The sequence below is a fragment of the Mustelus asterias genome, unplaced genomic scaffold (assembly GCF_964213995.1).
Source record: "Mustelus asterias unplaced genomic scaffold, sMusAst1.hap1.1 HAP1_SCAFFOLD_1146, whole genome shotgun sequence".
In the NCBI taxonomy this organism is placed as follows: Eukaryota; Metazoa; Chordata; class Chondrichthyes; order Carcharhiniformes; family Triakidae; genus Mustelus; species Mustelus asterias.
The window spans coordinates 25,001-50,512 of record NW_027591091.1 but is presented as its reverse complement, the minus strand read 5'-3'; the positions used below and the strand labels follow the sequence as shown (position 1 = coordinate 50,512).

General features: G+C 48.9%; 1 protein-coding gene across 1 annotated transcript in view; it reads left to right on the top strand.

The window, feature by feature from the left end:
• Positions 1–4,183: 4,183 nt before the first annotated feature.
• LOC144487937 (AP-2 complex subunit alpha-1) overlaps positions 4,184–25,512 on the top strand; it is a gene marked incomplete at its 3' end in the record, with an annotated part of 45,286 nt that continues 23,957 nt past the window's right edge. The window contains exon 1 of the mRNA XM_078205991.1: positions 4,184–4,381. Within this exon, the coding sequence (XP_078062117.1) occupies positions 4,315–4,381 (67 nt within the window). The remainder of the gene's footprint in view (positions 4,382–25,512) is intronic.

Genomic DNA, 25,512 nt, shown 5'->3' with positions numbered 1-25,512 from the left:
CACAGGCTTGGAGGGCCGAAGGGCCTGTTTCCTGTGCTGTACTGTTCTTTGTTCTTTGTTTTGTGTCCCTGCGGGGGATTAATTCTCCAAATTGATGTCTGTATCTCTGTTACATTGTCCTGTTGGCAGTTGAGACATCATTGAAACTCTGTGCGTGTGTGTGTGTGGACAAGCGCGCACGGACAGTCGGGTATTGACATCCAACTTGCACGATCATGTCCTGTTGGCGGGAGATGCAGTTTTTAAAAAATGTATTTGTTCATGGGATGTGGACGCTGTTAGCTAGGCTAGCATTTATAGAATCAAAGAATCCCTGCAGTACAGAAGGAGGCCATTTGGCCCATCAAGTCTGCACTGACCACATCCCACTCAGGCCCTCTTCCCGTAACCCCACATATTTACCCTGCTAATCCCCCCCGACACCAGGGTCGATTAAGCATGGCCAATCCACCTATACCGCACATCTTTGGACTGCGGGAGCACCCAAGGGGAAACCCACTCAGGCATGGGGAGAACGTGCAAGCTCCACACAGGTAGTGACCCGAGACCCGAGGAATTGAACCTAGGTCCCTGGCGCTTTGAGGCAGCAGTGCTAACCACTGTGCCACCCCAAAAAAATTATTGTCCATTGCTAATTGTCCCTGAGAAAGCAATAGCGAGTCGCCTTCTTGAGCTGTAGTCCACATGGTGTAAGAACCATAGCATCATAGAATCCCTACAAGAACACTAACAGCGCTGTTAGGGAGGGAATTCCAGGATTTTGACCCAGCAACAGTGAAGGAACAGCCAATATATTTCCAAGTCAGGATGATGTGCGGGTTTGGAAGATAGATGATGTCCTTGGTGACTTGTTGTTTCTGAGTGAGTCTGTCTTTCTTTTAACCCAGAGAGTAGTTAGATGTGGTTCTCACTACAACAGCTACCTACAGGTGGTGGTGTTCCCATGCACCTGCCGCCCTGGTTCTTCCAGATGGTCGAGGGTTTTTTTTCATTCATGGGACATGGGCGTCGCTGGCTGGGCCAGCATTTATTGCCCATCCCTAGTTGGCCGAGGGCAGTTGAGAGTCAACCACATTGCTGTGGCTCTGGAGTCACATGTAGGCCAGACCGGGTAAAGATGGCAGATTTCCTTCCCTAAAGTACATTAGTGAACTAGAGGGGTTGCGGGTTTGGAAGATGCTGTCGAAGAAGCCTTGGTGACTTCTTGTTTCTGACTGGGGCTGTCTTTCTTTTAATCCAGAGAGTGGTTAGAATGCAGTTCTCACTACAACAGCTACCTTTTCGAGGGCAATTAGGGATGGACAATAAAAGCTGGCGATGTTCACATCCGCTTGAGATCATTAAAAAAAATTAACATGGGTGCCTTTCAGTGAAAGGTATGGGAACACAAGAAGGAAGAAAAGAACAGAATAATATGATGATGGGGTGAGGTGAATGGAGGCGACTCCATCGACACTTCCCACTGCCTCAGGAAAGCAGCCAGCATAATCAAAGATCCCACGCACCCCGGACATTCTCTCTTCCACCTTCTTCTGTCGGGAAAAAGATACAAAAGTCTGAAAACACGTATCAACCGACTCAAAAACAGCTTCTTCCCAAATTTGGAACGGTCCCGTCATATATTCAGCTGATGTCTCTCTACACCCTAACATGACATTCTGCACCCTCTCCTTTCCTTCTCGCCTATGTACTCCATGAACAGTATGCTTTGTCTGTATAGCGCAAGAAACAATACTTTTCACTGTATCCCAATACATGTGATAATAATAAATCAAATCAATTCAATTCGGGACTCCTAAACACTCCTAAATTCAGCCCGCTCAACATTAGTTGAGCTGAATGGTATGGTTCAGTGCTGTAAATTCTATGTATTGCTGTGTAATTGTGCCCCAGTTGGTAACTCATATTCCTTAATATGAGTTACGGGTGGTACGGTTAGCACTGCTGCCCCATAGCGCCAAGGACCCGGGTTCAATTCCGGCCTCGGTTCACTGTCTGTGTGGAGTCTGCCCGTTGTCTGCGTGGGTTTCCTCCAGATGCTCCGGGTTCCTCCCACAGTCCAAAGATCATTGAATCATAGAATCCCTACAGTGCAGAAGGAGACCATTTGGCCCATCGAGCCTGCAGCAACAACAATCCCTATCCCTGTAATCCCTCACATTTAGACTGCTGATCCCCTTGACATTAAGGGGCAGTTTAGCATGGCCAATCAACCTAACCTGCACATCTTTGGACTGTGGGAGGAAACTGGAGCATCCAGAGGAAACCCATGAAAACAAGGGGAGAGGATGCAAACTCCATGCATTGACCTGAGGCTGGAGTTGAACCCGAGTCCCTGGTGCTGTGAGGCAGCAGTGTGAACCACCGTGCCACCCCGATGTACAGATGAGGTGGATTGGCGATGCTAAATTGAGCCTTAGTGTCAAGGGGGCTAGCAGGGTAAATATGTGGGGTTTACAGGGATAGGGCCTGGGAGGGATTGTTGTCAGTTTGGACTCGATGGGCCGAACTGCCTTCTTTTGCACTGTAGGGATTCTATGATTCTGTTCTATGACTCTTAAACACTGTCAGGAATCATAGAAACCTTACAGTGCAGAAGGAGGCCATTCAGCCCATTGAGCTTGCACCAACAACAACCCACCTAGGATCAGAGGGCAGCACGGTGGCACAGTGGTTAGCACTACTGCCTCACAGCGCCAGGAACCTGGGTTCAATTCCGGCCTTGGGTCAATGTCTGTGTGGAGTTCCTCCCCATGTACCCCCCCCCCCCCCGTAACCCCAGGCATTTACCCTGCTAATCCCCCCTAACACGAAGGGGCAATTTACCATGACCAATCCACCTAACCCGCACATCTTGACATCCTGACACGGTGGCACAGTGGTTAGCTGCCTCACAGCGCCGGGGACCTGGGTTCAATTTCTGTGTGGAGTTTGCACGTTCCGTGTGGAGTTTGCACGTTCTCCCCATGCCTGCGTGGGTTTCTTCCGGGTGCTCCGGTTTCCTCCCACAGTCCAAAAGGTGTGCGGGTTGGGTTGATTGGCTATGCTAAATTGCCCCTTAGTGTTAAGGGGATTAGCAGGGTAAGTGTGTGCGGTTATGGGAATAGGGCCTGGGTGAGATTGTGGTCAGTACAGACTTGATGGGCTGAATGGCCAACTTCTGCGCTGTAGGGATTCTATGATCAGTTGGGCTGAATGGCCTGATTCAGTAAATTCTATGTATTTCTTGTACTGAGCCGTAAAATGTAACTCATATTCCTTAACTTTGCAATCTGGAGCTGAGATTTGTTCATTGCTTAATTGGATATCATATCAAGCACTTTTATTGTATTGGCATCCTCTTCATTTTGGAGGGAGTTGGCATTGAGCAACCTGGGGGCGGGGACTAGCCAGGCCCACTCTGATTGACAGCTCTGATGGTCAATCATCCCGCGGTCTCCGGGTTATTGACAGCGGGATGGACCAGTCGGCGACGGGGAAGGGCGGGACATCCGGTTTCTCAGCCAATCAAAGACTTCCATTTGGTAATAACAACCGGATGGGAGGATTTATCCGCCGCCGCCCTGGAAAGCTGACCAGATGTGTGACTTTCTGCTCCGCTCGGGATTCGGGTGGGAGGCGATGGCGGTTTACTCCCCGCCGCCGCCGCCTTATCCCTGAGATCATTGACAACCCCGTACAACCCGCCTACCCCCCATGATCATTGTCCCAACCAATCAGAGGAGCGAATGAACTGATTGACAACGGCCTCCTCCAATCACGGCACAGAATAGAGAGCGCCCGCCCTAATGGGCAGGACCGGGGCTAGCGCCAACCAATAGAATCAATCACCGCCACCGATTGACAGGGAGCTAGACCAATAGGCTGAAAGGGGGCAACCTGATTGACATAGAGGCCGGCCAATCAGTATGGAGGGGGCGGGTTGAGGATGTGGCGAGGACAGGATGTTCCACCCCTCCCCCCTCTCTCCTTGAGCGACGGGCGACGAACCAATGGGAATAGGGGGTGTCGGGATGATTGACAGCCTGCTCGCCAATGGGAGGGGAGGGCGTTAAGATGGACGGGCGGGGTGTCCAATGGAGGGAGGAGGAGGAGGAGGGAGGCGGGGATTGTGTGTGTGGGGCGGCCGGGCGAGGTTCCCACCCAGTTCCGGCGAGGTTCCCGCCCAGTTCCGGCCTGCTGATCCAGGCGCCCCCCCACCCCTCCTCCTTCAGTGACAGGCGGACCGAGGCCTTTGGTGTGTGAATCTCTCCATTGTAGATCCTGCCGTTCGAGGCGGCGTGAGAGAGAGAGAGAGCGAGTCGAGCCGAGAAGATGCCGGCCGTGTCCAAAGGCGACGGGATGAGGGGGCTGGCGGTGTTTATCTCGGACATTAGGAACTGTAAGTGGTTGCAGATGGACTGGGGGAGGAGGAGGCCCTTCAGCCCATTAATAATTGACCTAACCCCCCCCCCCCCCCAGTACCACCACCTTCATTGAGAAAACATAAAACCCCTCATTTAATTAAATAGCTCCTTTAATCTGTGCCAATCATTAACAATTTACCTGCCCCACCCCCCATTGAAAAGACATAAACCCCTTTATTTAATTAAATTAAATTTATTTAATCCATTGCAAATTATTAATAATTCCTGTCAAACGGCAAAATTTTCGGCCTATGGCGGTGATTCACGTCGACGCGGCGGGAACCACCTTCCTTTGAAAATAACGTACATAAAACCCCTAATTTAGTCAAACGACTTGGGCAAATCATTCACAATTCCTGTCAAATGCAAAATTTTCGGCAGGGAAGGGGGTGGCGGTTTCCACCCCGACGGTGCGGAGTGTTGTCACCTGTCACCGAGCTTCCCTCGGTCCCCGTCGTGGGCCGGTGACTCTTCCATCGTGGGCGGGTTGGCTGTGGCAGCGCAGCGATGGCGGTGCCCCTCCCTGGGTGGCAGGACGCTGGGGTGGCCCCTCACCAGGTGGCAGGATGATGGGGAGGGGTGATGGTGCCCCTTGCCGGGTGGCAGGAAGATGGTGGGGGTGATGGTGCCCTTCGCTGGGTGGCAAGATGACTGGGGGGGGGGGGGGGTGATGGGGGGGAAGAGTGATGGTGCCCCTTGCTGGGTGGCAGGATGACGGGGGGGGGGGGGGGAGAGTGATGGTGCCCCTTGCTGGGTGGCAGGATGACGGGAGGGTGGGGGTGATGGTGCCCCTCGCTGGGTGGCAGGATGACGGGGGGGAGAGTGATGGTGCCCCTTGCCAGGTGGCAGGATGATGGGGAGGGGCACCTTTCTTCATCCCCCCCCCCCTTGGTGGCAGGATGATGGGGAGGGGCACCTTTCTTCATCTCTCCCCCTACCCCGCCCACCCCCCCCCCCCCCCCCCAACTGAAAGGGGGGCAGTAAGGAAACATTTAGGGGGGAGGGATTGTGCTTGATGGTTTGGGCACCAGTTGGATTGGGCAGGGAGGGTATCGGTGGTCGCCAAGTGGAAGTTCCATGTCAATGGGCAGCGCACTCCCATTTTGAAGAGGATGGGGAACATCGCCGGTAACGCAGCAGATCAAATCTTGTGTTGCCCTCTATTTTCGTCATTATTTGACAACCCAGAAGCCAGGAGTCTAATCCTGTATCTGTTCCTTGCCCTGGCCAATCCAGGACACTAAGTAGGACAAGGAAGGCAAATGTGCTAAATGCAGAAAAGCTTACCTGTGCTAAAAATGAAGTAAAGAGAGTGCTTTGAAGATGGGTTAAATGTGTGGAAACTGCCTGTCTGAAGGGTAAATCCACGAGATTGAGTGGGACAGGACAAAATAGGTGAGATTGATTACTGGGGTTAACGCAGTAACGGCACCACAGTAAGTCAAATTTGGTAAAGAGTGTTTTCTAGTTCCAGAGTGCATTCATCACAAAATCTCTGGTTAATGCAGCACGAGCTACTGCAGTCTTAGTGTAAAGGTTCCCAGTTGTACTGGCTCTTAATTTCTCAATAGGCTTGATTGGTACTGAACCTTGACCGCCAACATCAGGGTCACATGTACAGCTTTGATATGTGACCACTGGTAAATGTTAATGACTCCACGCTTCACCCCCCCCTTCTGTGGTAATCTTTTCTGATCCGGTTTTCAAACTGGTGGCGGACTAATTTTGCAAAGGAGTGGTTTGCAAAAGGACCAGCAACACTTCTCCTGTTGGTCTTCGTGCTGGCAATCCGCATGCATCAAGCAGTTTGCACATTAAACCCCATACCCAGGTCAGAAACTTTGGCTCAATCCCAAAATAGGCAAGTGATATTTGGACATCCCCATGTCCGCTTGAACCTTTTCAAAATTGCTGAATTAAATCGGTTTCTGATTTGTCTACCGTGATCAGCAGTTTAGGTTTGAAAGATTGTCCCCTTGCTTTGCTGTTCCATTTGCTGTAAGCTCTACTGTATGTCTGCATTGTACCAGCCATCGGTGTCTCACTTGGAGCATAAGAAATAGCAGTAGAATTAGGTCATTCGATCAACTTCACCACCAGTATGGTCATGTTGACCTTCCTCAACTCCACCTTCCTGCACGACCACACTGTCATAATGACTGGAGTATGGATACTCCCTGTCTTGTATACATCGAACAACTGAGCATGCACAGCTCTCTGCAGCAGTGAGGGCTATTTGCATGCCAAACAATGGAAGCAGCTAAGCAATCATTTCTAAACTCTGCAGTCCTGCCACATCCAGTCGTGAATGGTGGTGGACAATTAACCCACTGGAGAAGGAGGCTCCACAAGCTCCGGGCAGCACAGTGGTCAGCACTGCTGCCTCACAGCGCCAGGGACCCCGGGTTCGATTCCCCGCTTGAGTCACTGTCTGTGTGGAGTCTGCACGTTCTCCCCGTGTCTGCGTGGTTTTCCTCCGGGTGCTCCAGTTTCCTCCCACAGTCCAAAGATGTGCGTGCGGGTTGGGTAGATTGGCCATGCTAATTTGACCCTTGGTGTCATGGGGACTAGTTAGGGTAAATGCACGGGGTTATGGGGATAGGGCTTGGGTGGGATTGTGGTCGGTGCAGACTCGATGGGCCGAATGGCCTCCTTCTGCACTGTAGAATTCTATGATTCTATCCCCATTCTTGGTGAGGGGGAGAGCCCAGCACTTCAATGCATAAGACAAGACCGTGAAGCATTTGCATCAGTCGGAGGTGTCCAGTGGATGATCCATTTCTGTCTCCACCTGAACTCCTCAGCATCACAGATGTCAGTCTTCAGCCAATTCGACTCACTCTGCATCATATTAAGAATCGGATGAAGACATTGCAAAGGCGATGGACCCTGACAGCAATGTGACTGAAGACTTGTGTTCCAGAACTAGCCACATCGCGAGCCAAGCTGTTCCATCACAGCCACAACACTGGCATCTACCCAGCAATGTGGAAAGTTGTCCAGATCTATATCCTATCCGCAACACCTTCCAAACCCATGACTTCTAACCCCTAAAAGGACAGAGGCAGCAGAGGCATGGAAACACCACCACCTGGAAGCTCCCCTTCAAGCCATACACCATCATGCCGTGGAATTATATCACCGTTCCTTCACTGTCGCTGAGTCAGAATCTTGGAATCCCTCCTGAACAGCACTGTGGAAGTACCTATGACATGCAGCAGTTTAAGAAGATGACTCATCACCACCCTCTCAAGGGCAATTAGAGTTGGGCAGTGAAATCTTTGACCGAGACAATAACTTCCATTGCCCGTGAAAGAAGGAATTAAAAAGAAATAACCTGCTCACTAACGCTCAGTTTGCGTTCCGCCAGGGCCATTCAGCTCCTGACCTCATTCCAGACACTGTTCAAACATGGACGAAGAGCTTAACTCGAGGTCAGAGTGACTGACTTTCCTTGACATCAAGGCAGTATTTGACTGAGTGTGGTCTCAAGGAGCCCTAACAAAACTGGAGTTAATGGAAATCAGGGAAAACTCTCCACTGGTTGGAATCATACTGACAGCAAAAGAAGTTACATAGAAGATAGGAGGAGGCCATTTGGCCCTTTGAGCCTCCTCCACCATTCACCACGATCATGGCTGATCATCCAACTCAGTAGCCTAATCCTGCTTTCTCCCCATAACATTTGATCCCATTCGCCCCCAAGTGCTATATCCAGCCGCCTCTTGAATACATTCAATGTTTTGGCATCAACTACTTCCTGTGGTAATGAATTCCACAGGCTCACCATTCTTTGGGTGAAGAAATGTCTCCTCACCTCCGTCCTAAATGGTCTACCCCGAATCCTCAGACTGTGACCCCTGGTTCTGGACTCCCCCCACCATCGGGAACATCCTCCCTGCATCTACCCTGTCTAGTCCTGTTAGAATTTTATAAGTCTTTATGAGATCCCCCTCATTTGTCTGAACTCCAGTGAAAACAATCCTAACCTAGTCAATCTCTCCTCATACATCAGTCCCGCCATCCCTGGAATCAGCCTGGTAAACCTTTGCTGCACTCCCTCGAGAGCAAGAACATCCTTCCTCAGAAAAGGAGACCAAAACTGCACACACTATTCCAGGTGTGGCCTCACCTGCAGCAAATAACTCACTCCTGATTCCCCAACACAAAACTGCTCCTGTACTCGAAACCTCTCGCAATGAAGGCCCACATACCATTTGCTGCCTTTACTGTCTGCTGCACCTGCATGCTTACCTTCAGTGACTGGTGCACAAGGACACCCAGGTCCCGCTGCACACTCCCCTCTCCCAATTTACAGCCATTCAGATAGTAATCTGTTGCCTTGTTTTTGCTTCCATTTATCCAAGTTGGTTATGGAGTTGGCCAATCATCTCAGTCCCAGGCGTTCTTCAGAGTAGTGTACTGGGCCCAACCATCTTAGCTGCTTCATCGATGATCTTCCTGCTATCATAAGGTCAGAAATGTGATGCTTGCAGATGATTACCAATGTTCAGTACCATTCACGACTCGGATACTGAAGCAGTCGATGCCCATCTTTTGAGTGAAGCAATATCTCCTCATCCCAATCCAAAATGGCTGACCTTTATCCTGACACTCTGGAATAAGAATATGGTCCTAACAATTCTGGGAAGCATCCACCCAGTATCTGCACTATTTACTTCCATAAGGATTATAGATGTTTCAATGAGATCATCTCTTATTATCCTGAAACTTCAGGAGATATGAGCTTCTCAGTCTCTCCCCATGGGGCAATCCCTCATTTCTGCCAGTTGAGTGAACCTTAATGTTGTGATCTTCAAGGCAAGTATATCATTCCTTGGATAAGGAGACAAAAGTTATTCACAGTATTCCAGGGATGCGACCTTATTAATGCCCCACACATTTGCAGCAAGGCGTCTTCAGTCTTGTACTCACAGTTTCTTTGTAATGAAGACTAGCATGTCATTTGCGTTGCTAATGATGTGTGGCACAGTGGTTAGCACTGCTGCCTCACAGCTCCAGGGAGCCGGGTTCGATTCCCGGCCTCGGGTCACTGTCTGTGTGGAGTTTGCATGTTCTCCCTGTGTCTGCATGGGTTTCCTCCGGATGCTCCGGTTTCCCCCCTCAGTGCAAAGGTGTGCGAGTTAGGTGCGTTGGCCGTGCTAAAGTGTCCATAGTGTCCCGGGATGAGCGGGGTAAATGTGTGGGGTTGTGGGGATAGAGCCTGGGGTGGGATTGCAGACTCGATGGGCTGAATGGCCGCCTTCTGCACTGTAGGGTTTCTATGACTTGCTTGTTGTACCTCCATGTTAACTTTCCGTGATTTGTATCCAGTGACAACAAGGTCCCTGTGAATTTTAACATTTCCCAGTCCCAACAATTTAGTTGCGAATCTTCTGCATGTGAGATTCTAGATGGCGTGTGTAGGGACAATTCAACTATAGGCAGAATAGTGTTTCAGCCAGGAAGCCCTACGTGGAGACCAAGTGTACACCTTCCATAGAACCATAGAACCATAGAAAATTACAGCTCAGAAACAGGCCTTTTGGCCCTTCTTGTCTGTGCCGAACCATTTTATGCCTAGTCCCACTGACCTGCACTTGGACCATATCCCTCCACACCCCTCTCCTCCATGAACCCGTCCAAGTTTTTCTTAAATGTTAAAAGTGACCCCGCATTTACCACTTTATCCGGCAGCTCATTCCACACTCCCACCACTCTCTGCGTGAAGAAGCCCCCCCTAATATTCCCTTTAAACTTTTCTCCTTTCACCCTTAACCCATGCCCTCTGGTTTTTTTCTCCCCTAGCCTCAGCGGAAAAAGCCTGCTCGCATTCACTCTATCTATACCCATCAAAATCTTATACACCTCTATCAAATCTCCCCTCAATCTTCTACGCTCCAGGGAATAAAGTCCCAACCTATTCAATCTCTCTCTGTAACTCAGCTTCTCAAGTCCCGGCAACATCCTTGTGAACCTTCTCTGCACTCTTTCAATCTTATTTACATCCTTCCTGTAACTAGGTGACCAAAACTGTACACAATACTCCAAATTCGGCCTCACCAATGCCTTATATAACCTTACCATAACACTCCAACTTTTATACTCGATACTCCGATTTATAAAGGCCAATGTACCAAAGGCACTCTTTACGACCCTATCCACCTGTGACGTCACTTTTCGGGAATTCTGTACCTGTATTTCCAGATCCCTCTGTTCAACTGCACTCTTCAGAGTCCTACCATTTACCCTGTACGTTCTACTTTGATTTGTCCTTCCAAAGTGCAATATCTCACACTTGTCTGCGTTAAATTCCATTTGCCATTTTTCAGCCCATTTTTCTAGTTGGTCCAAATCCCTCTGCAAGCTTTGAAAACCTTCCTCACTGTCCACTACACCTCCAACCTTTGTATCATCAGCAAACCTGCTGATCCAATTGACCACATTATCATCCCGTTTTGGGGGTGGTCATTGAAAAATAATCAGAACTCGGAGCCCAGCAGAGAGTTTCTCTCCTTGTTTACCCTTAACACCCATCTGACCACAAGCCCGAGGATCAATTCTGGCAAACTTCAAGTACATTATAACTGCCCTTTACTAGATCAGGGGCAGTGACACCTGTTACTGCTTCCCTGCTAGATTCTGTCTGCGCTCCACTTCCTTGTCACAGAATGGGAGTCGAATTTTGGACTAAATCGTTTCTTTACCTGCAAGGCTATTAAAAATGTTGAGATGTTTAGCCCTTCCCCTATCCCACGGCAAGAAATAGGATTATATTCATTGGAATTTAGAAGAGTGAGAGGGGATCTCATAGAAACGTATAAAATTCAAACAGGATTAGACAGGGTAGATTCAGAAAGAATGTTCCCGATGGTGGGGGAGTCCAGAACTAGAGGTCATAGTTTGAGGATAAGGGGTAAACCTTTTAGGACTGAGGTGAGGAGAAATTTCATCACCCAGAGGGTGGTGAATGTGTGGAATTCACTCCCACAGAAAGTAGTTGAGGCCAGTAGTTGAGTAGTTTGGAGCGACATGGAGATACAGTGGTTAGCACTGCTGCCTCACAGTGCCAGGGACCCGGGTTCAGTTCCAGCTTCGGGTCACTGTCTGTGTGGAGTTTGCACATTCTCCCCGTGTCTGCGTGGGTTTCCTCCAGGTGCACCGGTTTCCTCCCACAGTCCAAAGATGTGCAGGTTAGGTTGATTGGCTATGCTAAATTAATCCTAATATCAGGGGGATTAGCAGGGTAAATACGAGGGGTTATGGGAATAGGGCCTGGGTGGGATTGTTGTCAGTGCAGACTCGATGGGCCAAATGGCCTCCTTTTGCACTGTAGGGATTCTATGAAAATGTGTGATTTCAAGAAGAAATTAGATAAAGCTCTTGGGGCTAAAGGGATCAAGAGGTATTGGTGGGGGGAGGTGGGGGAAGGGTTAAGTGATTGATCCGAACAGGCGCAGGAGTGCGGCGACTAGGGGAATTTCACAGTAATTTCATTGCAGTGTTAATGTAAGCCTTACTTGTGACAAATAAACTTTAAAAGGGGGGAGGAGATCAGGATATTGAATTTGATGATCAGCCATGATCTTATTGAATGGCGGAGCAGGCTTGAAGGGCCGAATGGCCTCCTCCTGCTTCTAGTTTCCATGTTTCTAAGTAGTGATATCATTTCGTGCTGTTTCTGGTGGAAAATCAGAATAGTTTTGAAGGTGAGGTGGATCACTATTGGAAGAGCTAGTCTGTAGGAAGGCGGGGATAAGGACATAAGAACTAGGAGCAGGAGTAGGCCATCTGGCCCCTCGAGCCTGCTCCGCCATTCAATAAGATCATGGCTGATCTTTTCGTGGACTCAGCTCCACTTACCCGCCCACTCACCATAACCCTTAATTCCTTTACTGTTCAAAAATTTTATCTATCCTTGCCTTAAAAACATTCAATGAGGAAGCCTCAACTGCTTCACTGGGCAGGGAATTCCACAGATTCACAACCCTTTGGGTGAAAAAGTTCCTCTTCAACTTAGTCCTAAATCTGCTCCCCCTTATTTTGAGGCCATGCCCCCTAGTTCTAGTTTCACCCGCCGGTGGAAACAACTTCCCTGCTTCTATCTTATCCATTTTCTTCATAATCTTTTATGTTTCTACAAGATCTCCACTCATTCTTCCAAATTCCAATGAGTATGGCCCCAGTCTACTCCTCATAAGCCAACCCTCTCAACTCCGGAATCAACCTAGTGAATCTCCTCTGCACCCCCTCCAGTGCCAGTGTATCCTTTCCTCAAGTAAGGAGACCAAAACTGTACACAGGATTGGGTATAATGATGAGTGTAGATGAGCTGGGCCAGATGGTCTCCTCCTGTGATGTATGGTTCCATGCTGCCTCGCCTCCACTCTCCGAATGGTCCACCCACGGTCAGAAACCGTCAGGAAATTCACACCATATAATTCTACAAAATGCAGTGCAGCCCTGATGGTTCGCCAGCTCCTACGAACTGCAATCCCAGCTGCAAGCTTTCATTGATTAAGACCAGTGGGAGAAACCCAAATCTTTGATCAAAACTATAATGAAAGACTGAGGGTGGCAGGCTGTTTCCATTGTTGAAACCTCAGTCTGCTGCAGTTATTTTGGGTCCTGTTATTAACCATGGTTTTGCATGGTTCCGGACACAGCCACAACATCGGTGCATTTCTCGAGCACCTTTTCTTTCAGTAGAATCTCAGGATGTCCCAGCCAATGAAATACTCTCTGCAGGGCGGTCACTGGTGTAATTTAGGAAACGCAGCAGCCATTTTGCTCATTGCAAGCTCCCTCTCACACACAGCAATTTTGATTTGATTTTATTGTTGTCACGTGTATTAGCATGCAGTGAAGAGTGTTGTTTCTTGTGCGCTATACAGATAAAACATACCGTTCATAGAGAAGGAAAGGAGAGAGTGCAGGATGTAGTGTTACCGTCATAGCTACGGTGTAGAGATAATGTGATAATGACCAGACCATTTTTTTTTCCTGGTGTCGGTTTCCTGGTGATGGGCGGCACGGTGGCACAGTGGTTAGCACTGCTGCTTCACAGCTCCAGGGACCTGGGTTCGATTCCCGGCTTGGGTCACTGTCTGTGTGGAGTTTGCACATTCTCCTCGTGGGTGGGTCTGCGTGGGTTTCCTCCGGGTGCTCCGGTTTCCTCCCACACTCCAAAGATGTGCGGGTTAGGTTGATTGGCCATGCTAAAAATTGCCCTTAGTGTCCTGAGATGCGTAGATTAGAGGGATTAGTGGGTAAATATGTAGTGATATGGGGGTAGGGCCTGGGCGGGATTGTGGTCGGTGCAGACTCAATGGGCCGAATGGCCTCTCTCTGTACTGTAGGGTTTCTATGATTCTATGATTTCTATGATTCTATGACGGATAAATATCGGCCAGGACACTGGGGAACAGGCAATAATACCTCAGCAAGTCAGACATCATCTTCGGAGAGAGATATGGCTTTGAGTTGAAGACCTTTCATTGGAACAGTGGAAACTTTAGCTCTGTTCCTTTCCCAGACGCTGCCCGACTTGCTGAGTATTTCCGGCGTTTTTAAAAAAATTCCATTTCCGATTACCAGCACGGTGCCACAGTGGTTAGCACTGCTGCCCCACAGCGCCAGGGACCCGGGTTCGATTCCTGGCTTGGGTCACCGTCCCTGCAGAGTTTGCACGTTCTCCCCGTGTCTGCGTGGGTTTCCCCTGTGCTCCGGTTTCCTCCAGTTCATTGCAGTGTTAATGTCAGCCTTACTTATGACTAATAAATACATTTTAAAAAGGTGGAGCGGGGGGGAATCGGGATATTGAATTTGATGATCAGCCCTGATCAGAGCGAATGGCGGAGCAGGCTTGAAGGGCCGAATGGCCTCCTCCTGCTTCTAGTTTCCATGTTTCTAAGTAGTGATATCACTTTGTGCTGTTTCTGATGGAAAATCGGAATAGTTTTGAAGGTGAGGTGGATCAATATTGGAAGAGTTAGAATCCATAGAATCCTACAGTGCAGAAGGTGGCCATCCAGCTCATCGGGTCCGCACCGACCACAATCCTACCCAGGGCCCTATCCCTATAACACCATGCATTTACCCTAGCTAGTTCCTCTGACGAGGGGCAATTTAGCACGGCCAATCCACCTAAGCCGCACATCTTTGGACCGTGGGAGGAAACCGGAGCACATTGGCCATGCTGAATCCTCTCTGTGTACCCGAACAGGTGCCGGAGTGTGGTGACTAGTGGATTTTCACAGTAACTTCATTGCAGTGTCAATGCAAGCCTACTTGTGACACTAATAAATAAACTTTAAAAAAAAAAGTTTTAAAATAGTGGGAATCTTTGATGTCCACCACAGAGGGGAATCGAAAGAGGCGTACCTCTGACAGTGAGGTTCGCCCTCAACATTGACACCGAATTGTCAGCTAGATCATAGAATAGAATCCCTACAGTGCAGAAGGAGGCCATTCGGCCTATCGGGTCTGCACCGACCGCAATCCCACCCAGGCCCTATTCCTGTAAACCCACATATTTACCCTGCTAATCCCCCTGACACTAAGGAGAAATTTGGCATGGCCAATCCACCTAACCCGCACATCTTTGGACTGTGGGAGGAAACCGGAGCACCCGGAGGGAAACCCACGTAGACACGGGGGAGAATGCTCAAACTCAGCACGGACAGTGACCCAAGCCGGGAATCGAACCTGGGTCCCTGGCGCTGTGAGGCAGCAGCGCTAAACCACCGTGCCACCTTGAATTGGGATTTATACCCAGGACCTAAACTGAAGGCGAGACTGCAGCACTGGACCGTGACTGACCCTCCAGACTGGAGTAAAACGCGTGAGGGAGGAGGGACTTCAGTAAAGAGCTCGGGACATTCACTCAAAAGACTCAGTGGGACTGAAAACTGTGTTGGTTCCAAAAAAGGGCGAGGGAGAGTTAAAACTTCAACAAAAAGCGAGACATACTGAAGGAGGAGGAGAATGGCTTGGGTGGGTGCTGGGGGGGGGGGGGGGGGGAAGATGTTTTAATTTTGATCTTATTAAACAACCTTGGTGTCCGGCCAAGGGTCGGAGTGCTCAAGGATCAAGAAATGTGAAAGAAAATCCAGATATTTAGAGGCCATTGAGAGATGTTAGGAGTTCTATGGTTGACATTTCTTTAAGAGAGTGGCAGTGTCATTAATCCTGATTCACACCAAGGACTCGAGATGCAGGCAGATGTCCTATTAATATATATCCTTCTGATCTGTAGTGTTGTAGAGTTTAATGGGGGTGGAGGGTGAGGAATAATTGGAACTGTAGGTGTTTTTCAGTCCCTATATTAAAATGATACATTCTGTGTTTGATTTTGGGTTAGTTATCGTTCAGTAAGGAAATTTAGAATTTGATTTAATTTATTATCGTCACGTATTAACATACAGTGAAAAGTATTGTTTCTTGCGCGCTATACAGACAAAGCATACCATTCATAGAGAAGGAAAGGAGAGAGTGCAGAATGTGGTGTTACAGTCATAGCTAGGGTGTAGAGAAAGATCAACTTAATGCGAGGTAGGTCCATTCAAAAGTCTGACAGCAGCAGCAGGGAAGAAGCTGTTCTTGAGTCGGTTGGTACGTGACCTCAGACTTTTGTATTTTTTTCCCGACGGAAGAAGAGAGAATGTCCGGGGTGTGTGGGATCCCCAATTATGCTGGCTGCTTTGCCGAGGCAGCGGGAAGTGTAGACAGAGTCAATGGATGGGAGGCTGGTTTGCGTGATGGATTGGGCTACATTCACGACCTTTTGTAGTTCCTTGCGGTCTTGGGCAGAGCAGGAGCCATACCAAGCTGTGATACAACCAGAAAGAATGCTTTCTATGGTGCATCTGTAAAAGTTGGTGAGAGTCGTAGCTGACATGCCAAATTTCCTTAGTCTTCTGAGAAAGTAGAGGCGTTGGTGGGCTTTCTTAACTGTACTGCATCGGCATGGGGGGACCAGGACAGGTTGTTGGTGATCTGGACACCTAAAAACTTGAAGCTCTCGACCCTTTCTACTTCATCCCCGTTGATGTAGACAGAGGCATGTTCTCCTTTACGCTTCCTGAAGTCGGTGACTATCTCCTTCATTTTGTTGACATTGAGGGAGAGATTATTGTTGCCGCACCAGTTCACCAGATTCTCTATCTCATTCCTGTACTCTGTCTCATTGTTGTTTGAGATCCGACCCACTACGGTGGTGTCGTCAGCAAACTTGAAAATCAAATTGGTGGGGAATTTGGCCACACAGTCATAGGTGTATAAGGAGTATAGTAGGGGACTGAGAAAACAGCCTTGTGGGGCACCGGTGTTGAGGATGATCGTGGAGGAGGTGTTGTTGCCTATCCTTACTGATTGTGGTCTGTGAGTTAGGAAGTTCAGGATCCAGTCACAGAGAGAGAGGTGCTGAGGCCCAGGCCACGGAGTTTGGAGATGAATTTCATGGGAATAATGGTGTTGAAGGCTGAGCTGTAGTCAATAAATAGGAGTCTGACATGGCTGTCCTTGTTATCTAGGTGTTCCAGGGTTGAGTGCAGGGCCAGGGAGATGGCGTCTGCTGTGGACCTGTTGCGGCGGTAGGCAAACTGTAGTGGATCCAGGCAGTCCGGGAGGCTGGAAAGTAGAAAGCAGAGTTGATTGGAATGTGGGCATTTTTCTAGTTGATACTTGTGGGCAGGATGATGGCACTGTGGTTAGCACTGCTGTCTCACAGCGCCAGGGACCCAGGTTCAATTCTGACCTTGGGTGACAGTCTGTGTGGAGTTTGCACGTTCTCCCCTATGTCTGTGATGTTTGGTAGGTGTGGAAATGTGATTAGGCGTAGGGTCTTGAATGTTATGGATGTGTTTTGCAGAGGTGAGGTGTTTGGTTTGGCCTCTGCTGCTGACAGAATGAAGAGCTTGCTCCTGGGGTTTAAAGAGGGGCTTTTGCAGGATCCCACATTTAACAGGGTGGGGGTTCAGTGATCAATTTGGTGACTTCTGGATCAAGTGGCCCAAAAAAAGTTAATAAATAATCTTTAACTTTTTTTGGGGGGGGGGGGGGCTCGGATCAACTACGTAAGCACAGGTGACTGACCTTGGGCCTTCTGGGGGCGGCATGGTGACACAGCGGTTAACACTGCTGCCCCACAGCGCCAGAGACCCGGGTTCGATTCCCAGCTCGGGTCACTGACTGTGTGGAGTTTGCACGTTCTCCCCGTGTCTGCGTGCGTTTCCTCCGGGTGCTCCGGTTTCCTCCCCCACTCCAAAGATGCGCGGGTTAAGTGGATCGGCCATGCTGAATTGCCCCTTAGTGTCAGGGGGACTAGCTAGGGTAAATGCATGGGGTTACAGGGATAGGGCCTGGGTGGGATTGTGGTCGGTGCAGACCCGATGGGCTGAATGGCCGCCTCCTGCACCGTGGGATTGTATGATTCTGACTGGATCGGTTCCATTTAATGTCTAAAGGCAGTCCAGTAGCTTGGGTCACTTGTGTACCATCACACCAGCTTAGATCAGGAATTAACCCTGGGACATTGGGATTTGTGCCACACTGGTAACACAGCAGGTTACTGGGGAAACCAGCCCTACTTTCAACATGCAATCTATCGCTCCTTTGAGTGCACGGGTATTAAAATATCACTGTATATTAAGCCAGGGCTTATAAGGCTAAAAACATATAAAAATAAGAGTACGAGTAGGCAGAATGCCTTTTGAGCTTGTTCAATGAGATCATGGCTGATCTCGGTCCACTGGCCCACCCTATTCCCATATCCCTTGGTTGTTTAGTTTCCAAAATATCTATATTGCCCCCGTTCTTGACCCTGACTGAAGGTCCGTAGCTCTCGGGTAAAGTTAAGTTTATTTATTAGTCACAAGTAAGGCTTACATTGCGTGGATTTCCTCCGAGTGCTCCGGTTTCCTCCCATAGTCCGAAGATGTGTCGGTTAGGTGGATTGGCCATGCTAAATTGCCCCTCGTGTCAGGGAGATTAGCAGGGTAAATATAGGGTCTGGGTGGGATGTGGTGGGTACAGACTCGATGGGCCGAATGGCCTCCTCCTGTACTGTAGGGATTCTATGATTAACACTGCAATTAAGTTACTGTGAAATTCCCCCGGTCCCCGCATTCCGGTGCCTGTTCGGGTCAATGCTCCTAACCAGCATGTCTTTCGGAATGTGAGGGGAAACCGGAGCACCCGGAGGAAATCCACGCAGACAAACAGGGTGTTGAATGCTTCCATTTTGAATGGAGATGATCTCATTGCTGAGTGTGAGATCTTGCTGGTGGAAATGTTGGCAGCCCGAGCTTGTGTAAAGGGATTGCTCGAACATGCAAGGGAATGCTTATGAGACATTTCTGCCAGGTGTGATAAGACACTATATAAATGCAAGTCATTGCTTCTCGAAAGTCATTGTCTCTGTTATCTGAATCACTGGAATTACTTTCTACCTCTTGCCCTGATTGGCTACTGCTATCTATTTAGTGCAGGTTGTTTTAATTTTTCGGTGCTTGTTAGCTGCACAACAGTTGACAACCCTGCACTTTTCCTTCTCGTTCCTCCTAAGCTGTATAAAACTCCAGTCTGCCCAGCTTTCCCTTTCTCTGTGTGCCTGTTTGTGTTGAAACTGTCACTCATTGTGCCAAATTCCTGTGCTTGCACACTCAGGACTTTGAAACTGTGCAATGCTTATCTCTCTCTCCCTCTCTCTTTCCTTCCTCTTGTTATCCACAGGCTTTTAAACAAACAAATGGTCCAAAGTGCTCTGCAGGCATGGCTTCCAGTTACATCCTCCCTGAACAGGCAGATAGGGCCTCAGTTTAACAACTCCTCTGAAAGGTGCCACCTCTGACAATGCAGCAGCTCCTCTGTGCTGCAGTGAAGTGTTGGCCTCCATTGTATTGTATTCTCAAGTCATAGAACTGGAGCAGCCACTTAGTCTAGAGTTAGGTTTTAAAATCTAGACCTGGTGTTAGTTAATCACAATTTCTTAATTTACTGAATCATCCCCCTGAATCATCCTCCCCCCTACTAAAACCCCCTACCCTTCCGGGGACCATGTCCCTCTATTCCCATCCTATTCACGTATTTGTCAAGACGCCCCTTAAAAGTCACAATCGTACCTGCTTCCACTACCTCCCCCGGCTGCAGGTTCCAGGCACCCACCACCCTCTGTGTAAAAATAAAACCTGCCTCGTACATCTCCTTTAAACCTTGCCCCTCGCACCCTAAACCTATGCCCCCTAGTAATTGACTCTTCCACCCTGGGGAAAAAGCTTCTGACTATCCACTCTGTCCATGCCCCTCATAATCTTGTAGACTTCTATCAGGTCGCACCTCAACCTCCGTCATTCCAGTGAGAATAAACCAAGTTTCTCCAACCTCTCCTCATAGCATAAACTTTCCTGTTTTAATTTTGTTTTACACGTGTTGTATTCACCCAGTGTTTAAATGAATGTCCCGTTTGACATGGATTGAAGTTTAAGGTTTATTTATTAGTGTCACGAGTAGGTTTACATTAACACCGCAATAAAGTTACTGTGAAAATCCCCTAGTCGCCACACTCCAACGCCTGTTCGGGAACACTGAGGGCGAATTTAGCATGGCCAATGCGCCCTAACCAGCACGGCTTTCGGACTGTGGGAGGAAACCGGAGCACCCGGAGGAAACCCACGCAGACACGGGGAGAACGTGCAGATTCCACACAGACAGTGACCCGAGCCGGGAATCGAATCCGGGTCCCCGGCGCGGTGAGGCAGCAGTGCTAACTCACTCTGCCACTGTGCAGTAAACACTTGCTTGCAAATTTTGCACTCAGCAGAGCGGGAAATGGAACAGAGAAAAAAAAGCCCCATCACCCGTTGTCAAAGCTAAGCACACTTGGGGCAGGTTTAGCAAAGATAAGTGCTGTTTAAAGTTCTCTCTTCAGCCCCTTGCTGTCCCTCAGTCCTTGCCTGGGAAGGACAACACCCAAATGCATTGATGGAGTGTTTTTTCCATTTTTCTCACAAGCCATGCTCTTGGTTGCCGATTTAGTATGAATGTTTGATTCGAGCAGCATATGGTTTACAGACATCATTGGGAACTGGCTCCAGACAGATAATTAATTTTCCTCCTCCAGCCTTACAACCCTCTGTGGTCTCTGTAGTCAGTCAATCCTGGCCTCTTGTGCATCTCCTATTTTTTATTTCTCCACCATTGCCAGTTGGCCATTCTCTCCCTAACCCTCTACACCACGCTTTCTCCTGTTTACACTGCTCCTTAAACCCTATCTCTTTGACCAAGGTTTTGCTCACTCGTCATAACTCCTTGTATATCTCTGGGATCAGATTTTGTCTCGTAATCATTGCTGTTCAGCACCTTGTGATTTTTTTGATACTGTGTTAGAGATGCTAATTAAATGCGAAGGAGACTGTCTCTTTATTACCTAATATCCAGAGTGTTTTGGACTGTCAGAAACTTTTTCCCAGGGTGGAAGAGTCAATAACTAGGGAGGCATAGGTTTAAGGTGCGAGGGGCAAGGTTTAAAGGAGATGTACGAGGCAAGTTTTTTTTACACAGAGGGTGGTGGGTGCCTGGAACTCGCTGCCGGGGGAGGTAGTGGAAGCAGATGCGATAGTGACTTTTAAGGGGCGTCTGGACAAATACATGAATAGGATGGGAATAGAGGGATATGGTCTCCGGAAGGGTAGGGGGTTTTAGTTCAGTCGGGCAGCATGGTCGGTGCAGGCTTGGAGGGCCGAAGGGCCTGTTCCTATGCTGTAATTTTCTTTGTTCTTTGTTCTTTGCATTGGATTCAAAGTGAGGTGCTGCTAGAACTTGCAAATATCAAATTAAAGTGCTAATCTGCCAGGTCTCTAAGTTCTGAAACAATATCTGTGTCATAGAGTTTGGTGTACTTATTAACAGTGTGTAAATTGTTTTTCTCACTTCCTCTTTGTGACTGGCTTAAATAAGAGTTTGTTCTCTTTCTAAGCCATGAAGAGCACTGAATGAGGCCAGTCGGCCCACTGTGCCTGTTTTTATCGCAGCCCTCCAATTAATTTGGTTGAAAGAGAGACAGGACTGGCAGCTGAATATTCCGGGGTACAAGTGTTTTAGGCGAGACAGAGGAGGGGCCAAAAGAGGTGGGGGAGTAGCAGTATTAGTTGGAGAACATATTACAGCGGTGCAGAGGGAGGACAATTCAGAGGGGTCGTGTATCGAGTCACTCTGGGTGGAGCTTAGAAACAGGAAGGGCGCAGTCACTATGTTGGGGGTGTACTACAGGCCCCCAACAGCCCAAGGGAAGTGGAAGAACAGATATGTCAGGAGATACTGGATAGGTGCAGGAAAAATAGGGTTGTTGTAGTGGGAGACTTCAATTTCCCTGGTATAGACTGGAAATCGCTGAGAGCAGGGACTCTGAATGGGGAGGAATTTGTAAAATGCGTACAGGAGGGTTCTTTGGAACAATATGTAGATAGCCCGACTAGAGAGGAGGCTATACTGGACCTCGTACTGGGGAAGGAGCCCGGTCAGGTCTTCAAAGTTTCGGTAGGGGAACATGTGGCAAATAGTGACCACAATTCTGTTAGCTTTAGGATAGTGATGGAAAAGGATGAGTGGTGTCCCAAGGGTAAGGTGTTGGATTGGGGGAAGGCTAACTTTAGTGGGATTAGGCAGAAATTGGCAGCTCTTGATTGGGAGAGGCTGTTTGAGGGTAAATCCACATCTGGCATGTGGGAGTCTTTTAAGGAACAGTTGTTAGGGCTACAGGACAGGCATGTGCCTGTAAAAAAGGATAGGAAGGGTAGGATTCGAGAACCGTGGATAACCAGGGAAATTGAGGGACTGGTCAAAAAGAAAAGAGAGGCGTATGTTAGGTCCAGGCAGCTAAAAACGGAGGGAGCTCTGGAGGAGTACAAAGAAAGTAGGAAAGAACTCAAACGGGGAATTAGAAGAGCAAAAAGGGGTCACGAAATGTTCTTGGCAGACAGGATCAAGGAGAATCCCAAGACATTTTATTCATACGTTAGGAACAAAAGGGTTGTCAGGGAAAAAATCGGACCTCTCAGGGACAAAAGTGGGGAATTATGCTTGGAGCCCAAAGAAGTAGGGGAGATCCTAAATGAATACTTTGCGTCGGTATTCACAAAGGAGAGGGATGTGTTGACTGGGAGTGTCTCGGAGGGGAGTGTTGAACTGTTGGAGAAAATCTCCATTACAAAGGAGGAAGTGTTAGGTTTGTTAGGGAATATAAAGACTGACAAATCCCCAGGGCCTGATGGAATCTATCCAAGGCTGCTCAGGGAGACGAGAGGTGAAATCGCTGGGCCTCTGACGCAAATCTTTGTCTCGTCACTGGACGCAGGTGAGGTCCCAGAGGATTGGAGGATAGCTAATGTGGTCCCGTTATTTAAGAAGGATAGGAAGGATAACCCGGGTAATTATAGGCCGGTGAGCTTGACGTCCGTGGTGGGGAAGTTGTTGGAGAAGATTCTTAGAGATAGGATGTATGCGCATTTAGAAAGGAATAAACTCATTAACGATAGTCAGCATGGTTTTGTGAGAGGGAGGTCATGCCTCACTAACCCGGTGGAGTTTTTTGAAGAAGTGACCAGAATGGTTGTTGAGGGAAGGGCCGTGGATGTCGTCTATATGGACTTTAGTAAAGCATTTGACAAAGTCCCTCATGGTAGGCTGGTGAAAAAGGTTGGATCTCATGGGATAAAGGGGGAGGTGGCTAGATGGGTGGAGAACTGGCTTGGTCACAGAAGACAGAGGGTGGTAGTGGAAGGGTCTTTTTCCGGCTGGAGGCCTGTGACTAGTGGAGTTCCGCAGGGCTCTGTATTGGGACCTCTGCTGTTTGTGATTTATATAAATGATCTGGAAGAAGGTGTAACTGGGGTGATCAGTAAGTTTGCGGACGACACAAAATTGGCAGGACTTGCTGATAGTGAGGAGCATTGTCAGAAGCTACAGAAGGATATAGACAGCCTGGAAATTTGGGCAAAGAAATGGCAGATGGAGTTCAATCCTGATAAATGCGAAGTGATGCATTTTGGTAGAAATAATGTAGGGAGGAGCTATAGGATAAATGGCAGAACCATAAAGGGTGTAGATACGCAGAGGGACCTGGGTGTGCAAGTCCACAGATCCTTGAAAGTGACGTCACAGGTGGAGAAGGTGGTGAAGAAGGCATATGGCATGCTTGCCTTTATAGGACGGGGCATAGAGTATAAAAGTTGGGGGTCTGATGTTGCAGATGTATAGAACGTTGGTTCGGCCGCATTTGGAATACTGCGTCCAGTTCTGGTCGCCACACTACCAGAAGGACGTGGAGGCTTTGGAGAGAGTACAGAGGAGGTTTACCAGGATGTTGCCTGGTATGGAGGGGCTTAGTTATGAGGAGAGATTGGGTAAACTGGGGTTGTTCTCCCTGGAAAGACGGAGGATGAGGGGAGACTTAATAGAGGTGTATAAAATTATGAAAGGCATAGATAGGGTGAACGGTGGGAAGCTTTTCCCCAGGTCGGTGGTGACGTTCATGAGGGGTCATAGGTTCAAGGTGAAGGGGGGGAGGTTTAACACAGATATCAGAAGGACATATTTTACACAGAGGGTGGTGGGGGCCTGGAATGCGCTACCAGGCAAGGTGGTGGAGGCGGACACACTGGGAACGTTTAAGACTTATCTAGACAGCCATATGAACGGAGTGGGAATGGAGGGATACAAAAGAATGGTCTAGTTTGGACCAGGGAGCGGCGCGGGCTTGGAGGGCCGAAGGGCCTGTTCCTGTGCTGTATTGTTCTTTGTTCTAGTTCCACTCCTCTGCTTCGCAAATGTTTCATTTTCAACTGTATATCCAATTAGGGGCAGCACGGGGCGGCACAGTGGGTTAGCACTGCTGCCTCACGGTGCCAGGAATCCGGGTTCGATTCCCGACTCGGGTCACTGTCTATGTGGAGTTTGCACGTCCTCCCTGTGTCTGCGTGGCTTTCCTCCAGGTGCTCCAGTTTCCTCCCAAAGACGTGCTGGTTAGGGTGCATTGGCCGTGCTAAATTCTCCCTCAGTGTACCTGAACAGGCGCCGGAGTGTGGCGACTAGGGGATTTTCACAGCAACTTCATTGCAGTGTTAATGTAAGCCTTACTTGTGACTAATAAATAAAACTTCATCGAGTGTTAATATAAGCCTACTTGTGACACTAAAAAGTAAACTTAAAAAGAGACTTGAATTCCCATTTATAATATACTGTTCAATTTGCTTCCAGCGCCCTTTCCAGCCATGCATTTCAGAGTACAATTTGTTGCAGAAGATAAATTTCTCATAGAATCCCTACAGTGCAGAAGGAGGCCAGTTGCCCCATCGAGTCTGCACTGACAACAATCCCACCCCCAGGCCCTATCCCCATAACCCCATGCATTTACCCTGCTAATCCCCCTGACACTAAGGGTCAATCTAGCACGGCCAATCAACCTAACCGCACATCTTTGGACTGTGGGAGGAAACCGGAGCACCCGGAGGAAACCCGTGCAGACACGGGGAGAACGTGCAGACTCCACACAGACAGTGACCCGAGCCAGGAATCGAACCCGGGTCCCTGGCGCTGTGAGGCAGCAGTGCTAACCCACTGTGCCACCGTGCCGCTCGTCTCCCCAACCTCGTTCCATTGCCCGTTACCTTAAACTTGTGAGCTCTCATTATCGGCCGTTCTGGTAAAATAGTTATTCCGTGCCTATGGGCGGCACGGTGACACAGTGGTTAGCGCTGTTGCCTCACAGCGCCAGGGACCCGTGTTCGATTCCGGCCTCGGGTCACTGTCTGTGCGGAGTCTGCACGTTCTCCCCGTGTCTGCGTGGGTTCCTCCGGGTGCTCCAGTTTCCTCCCACAGTCCAAAGATGTGCAGGTCAGATGGATTGGCCGTGCTAAATTGTCCCTTAGTGTCCCGGGATATGTAGGCTAGAGGGATCAGCAGGTTAAATGTGTGGAGTTACGGCGATAGGGCCTGGGTGAGATTGTTGGCGGTGCAGACCCGATGGGCCGAATGGCCTCCCTCTGCACTGTAGACATTCTATCCACTCTATCAAAGCTGCTTGTGGGTTTTAAACATCTCTTTTAAGGGT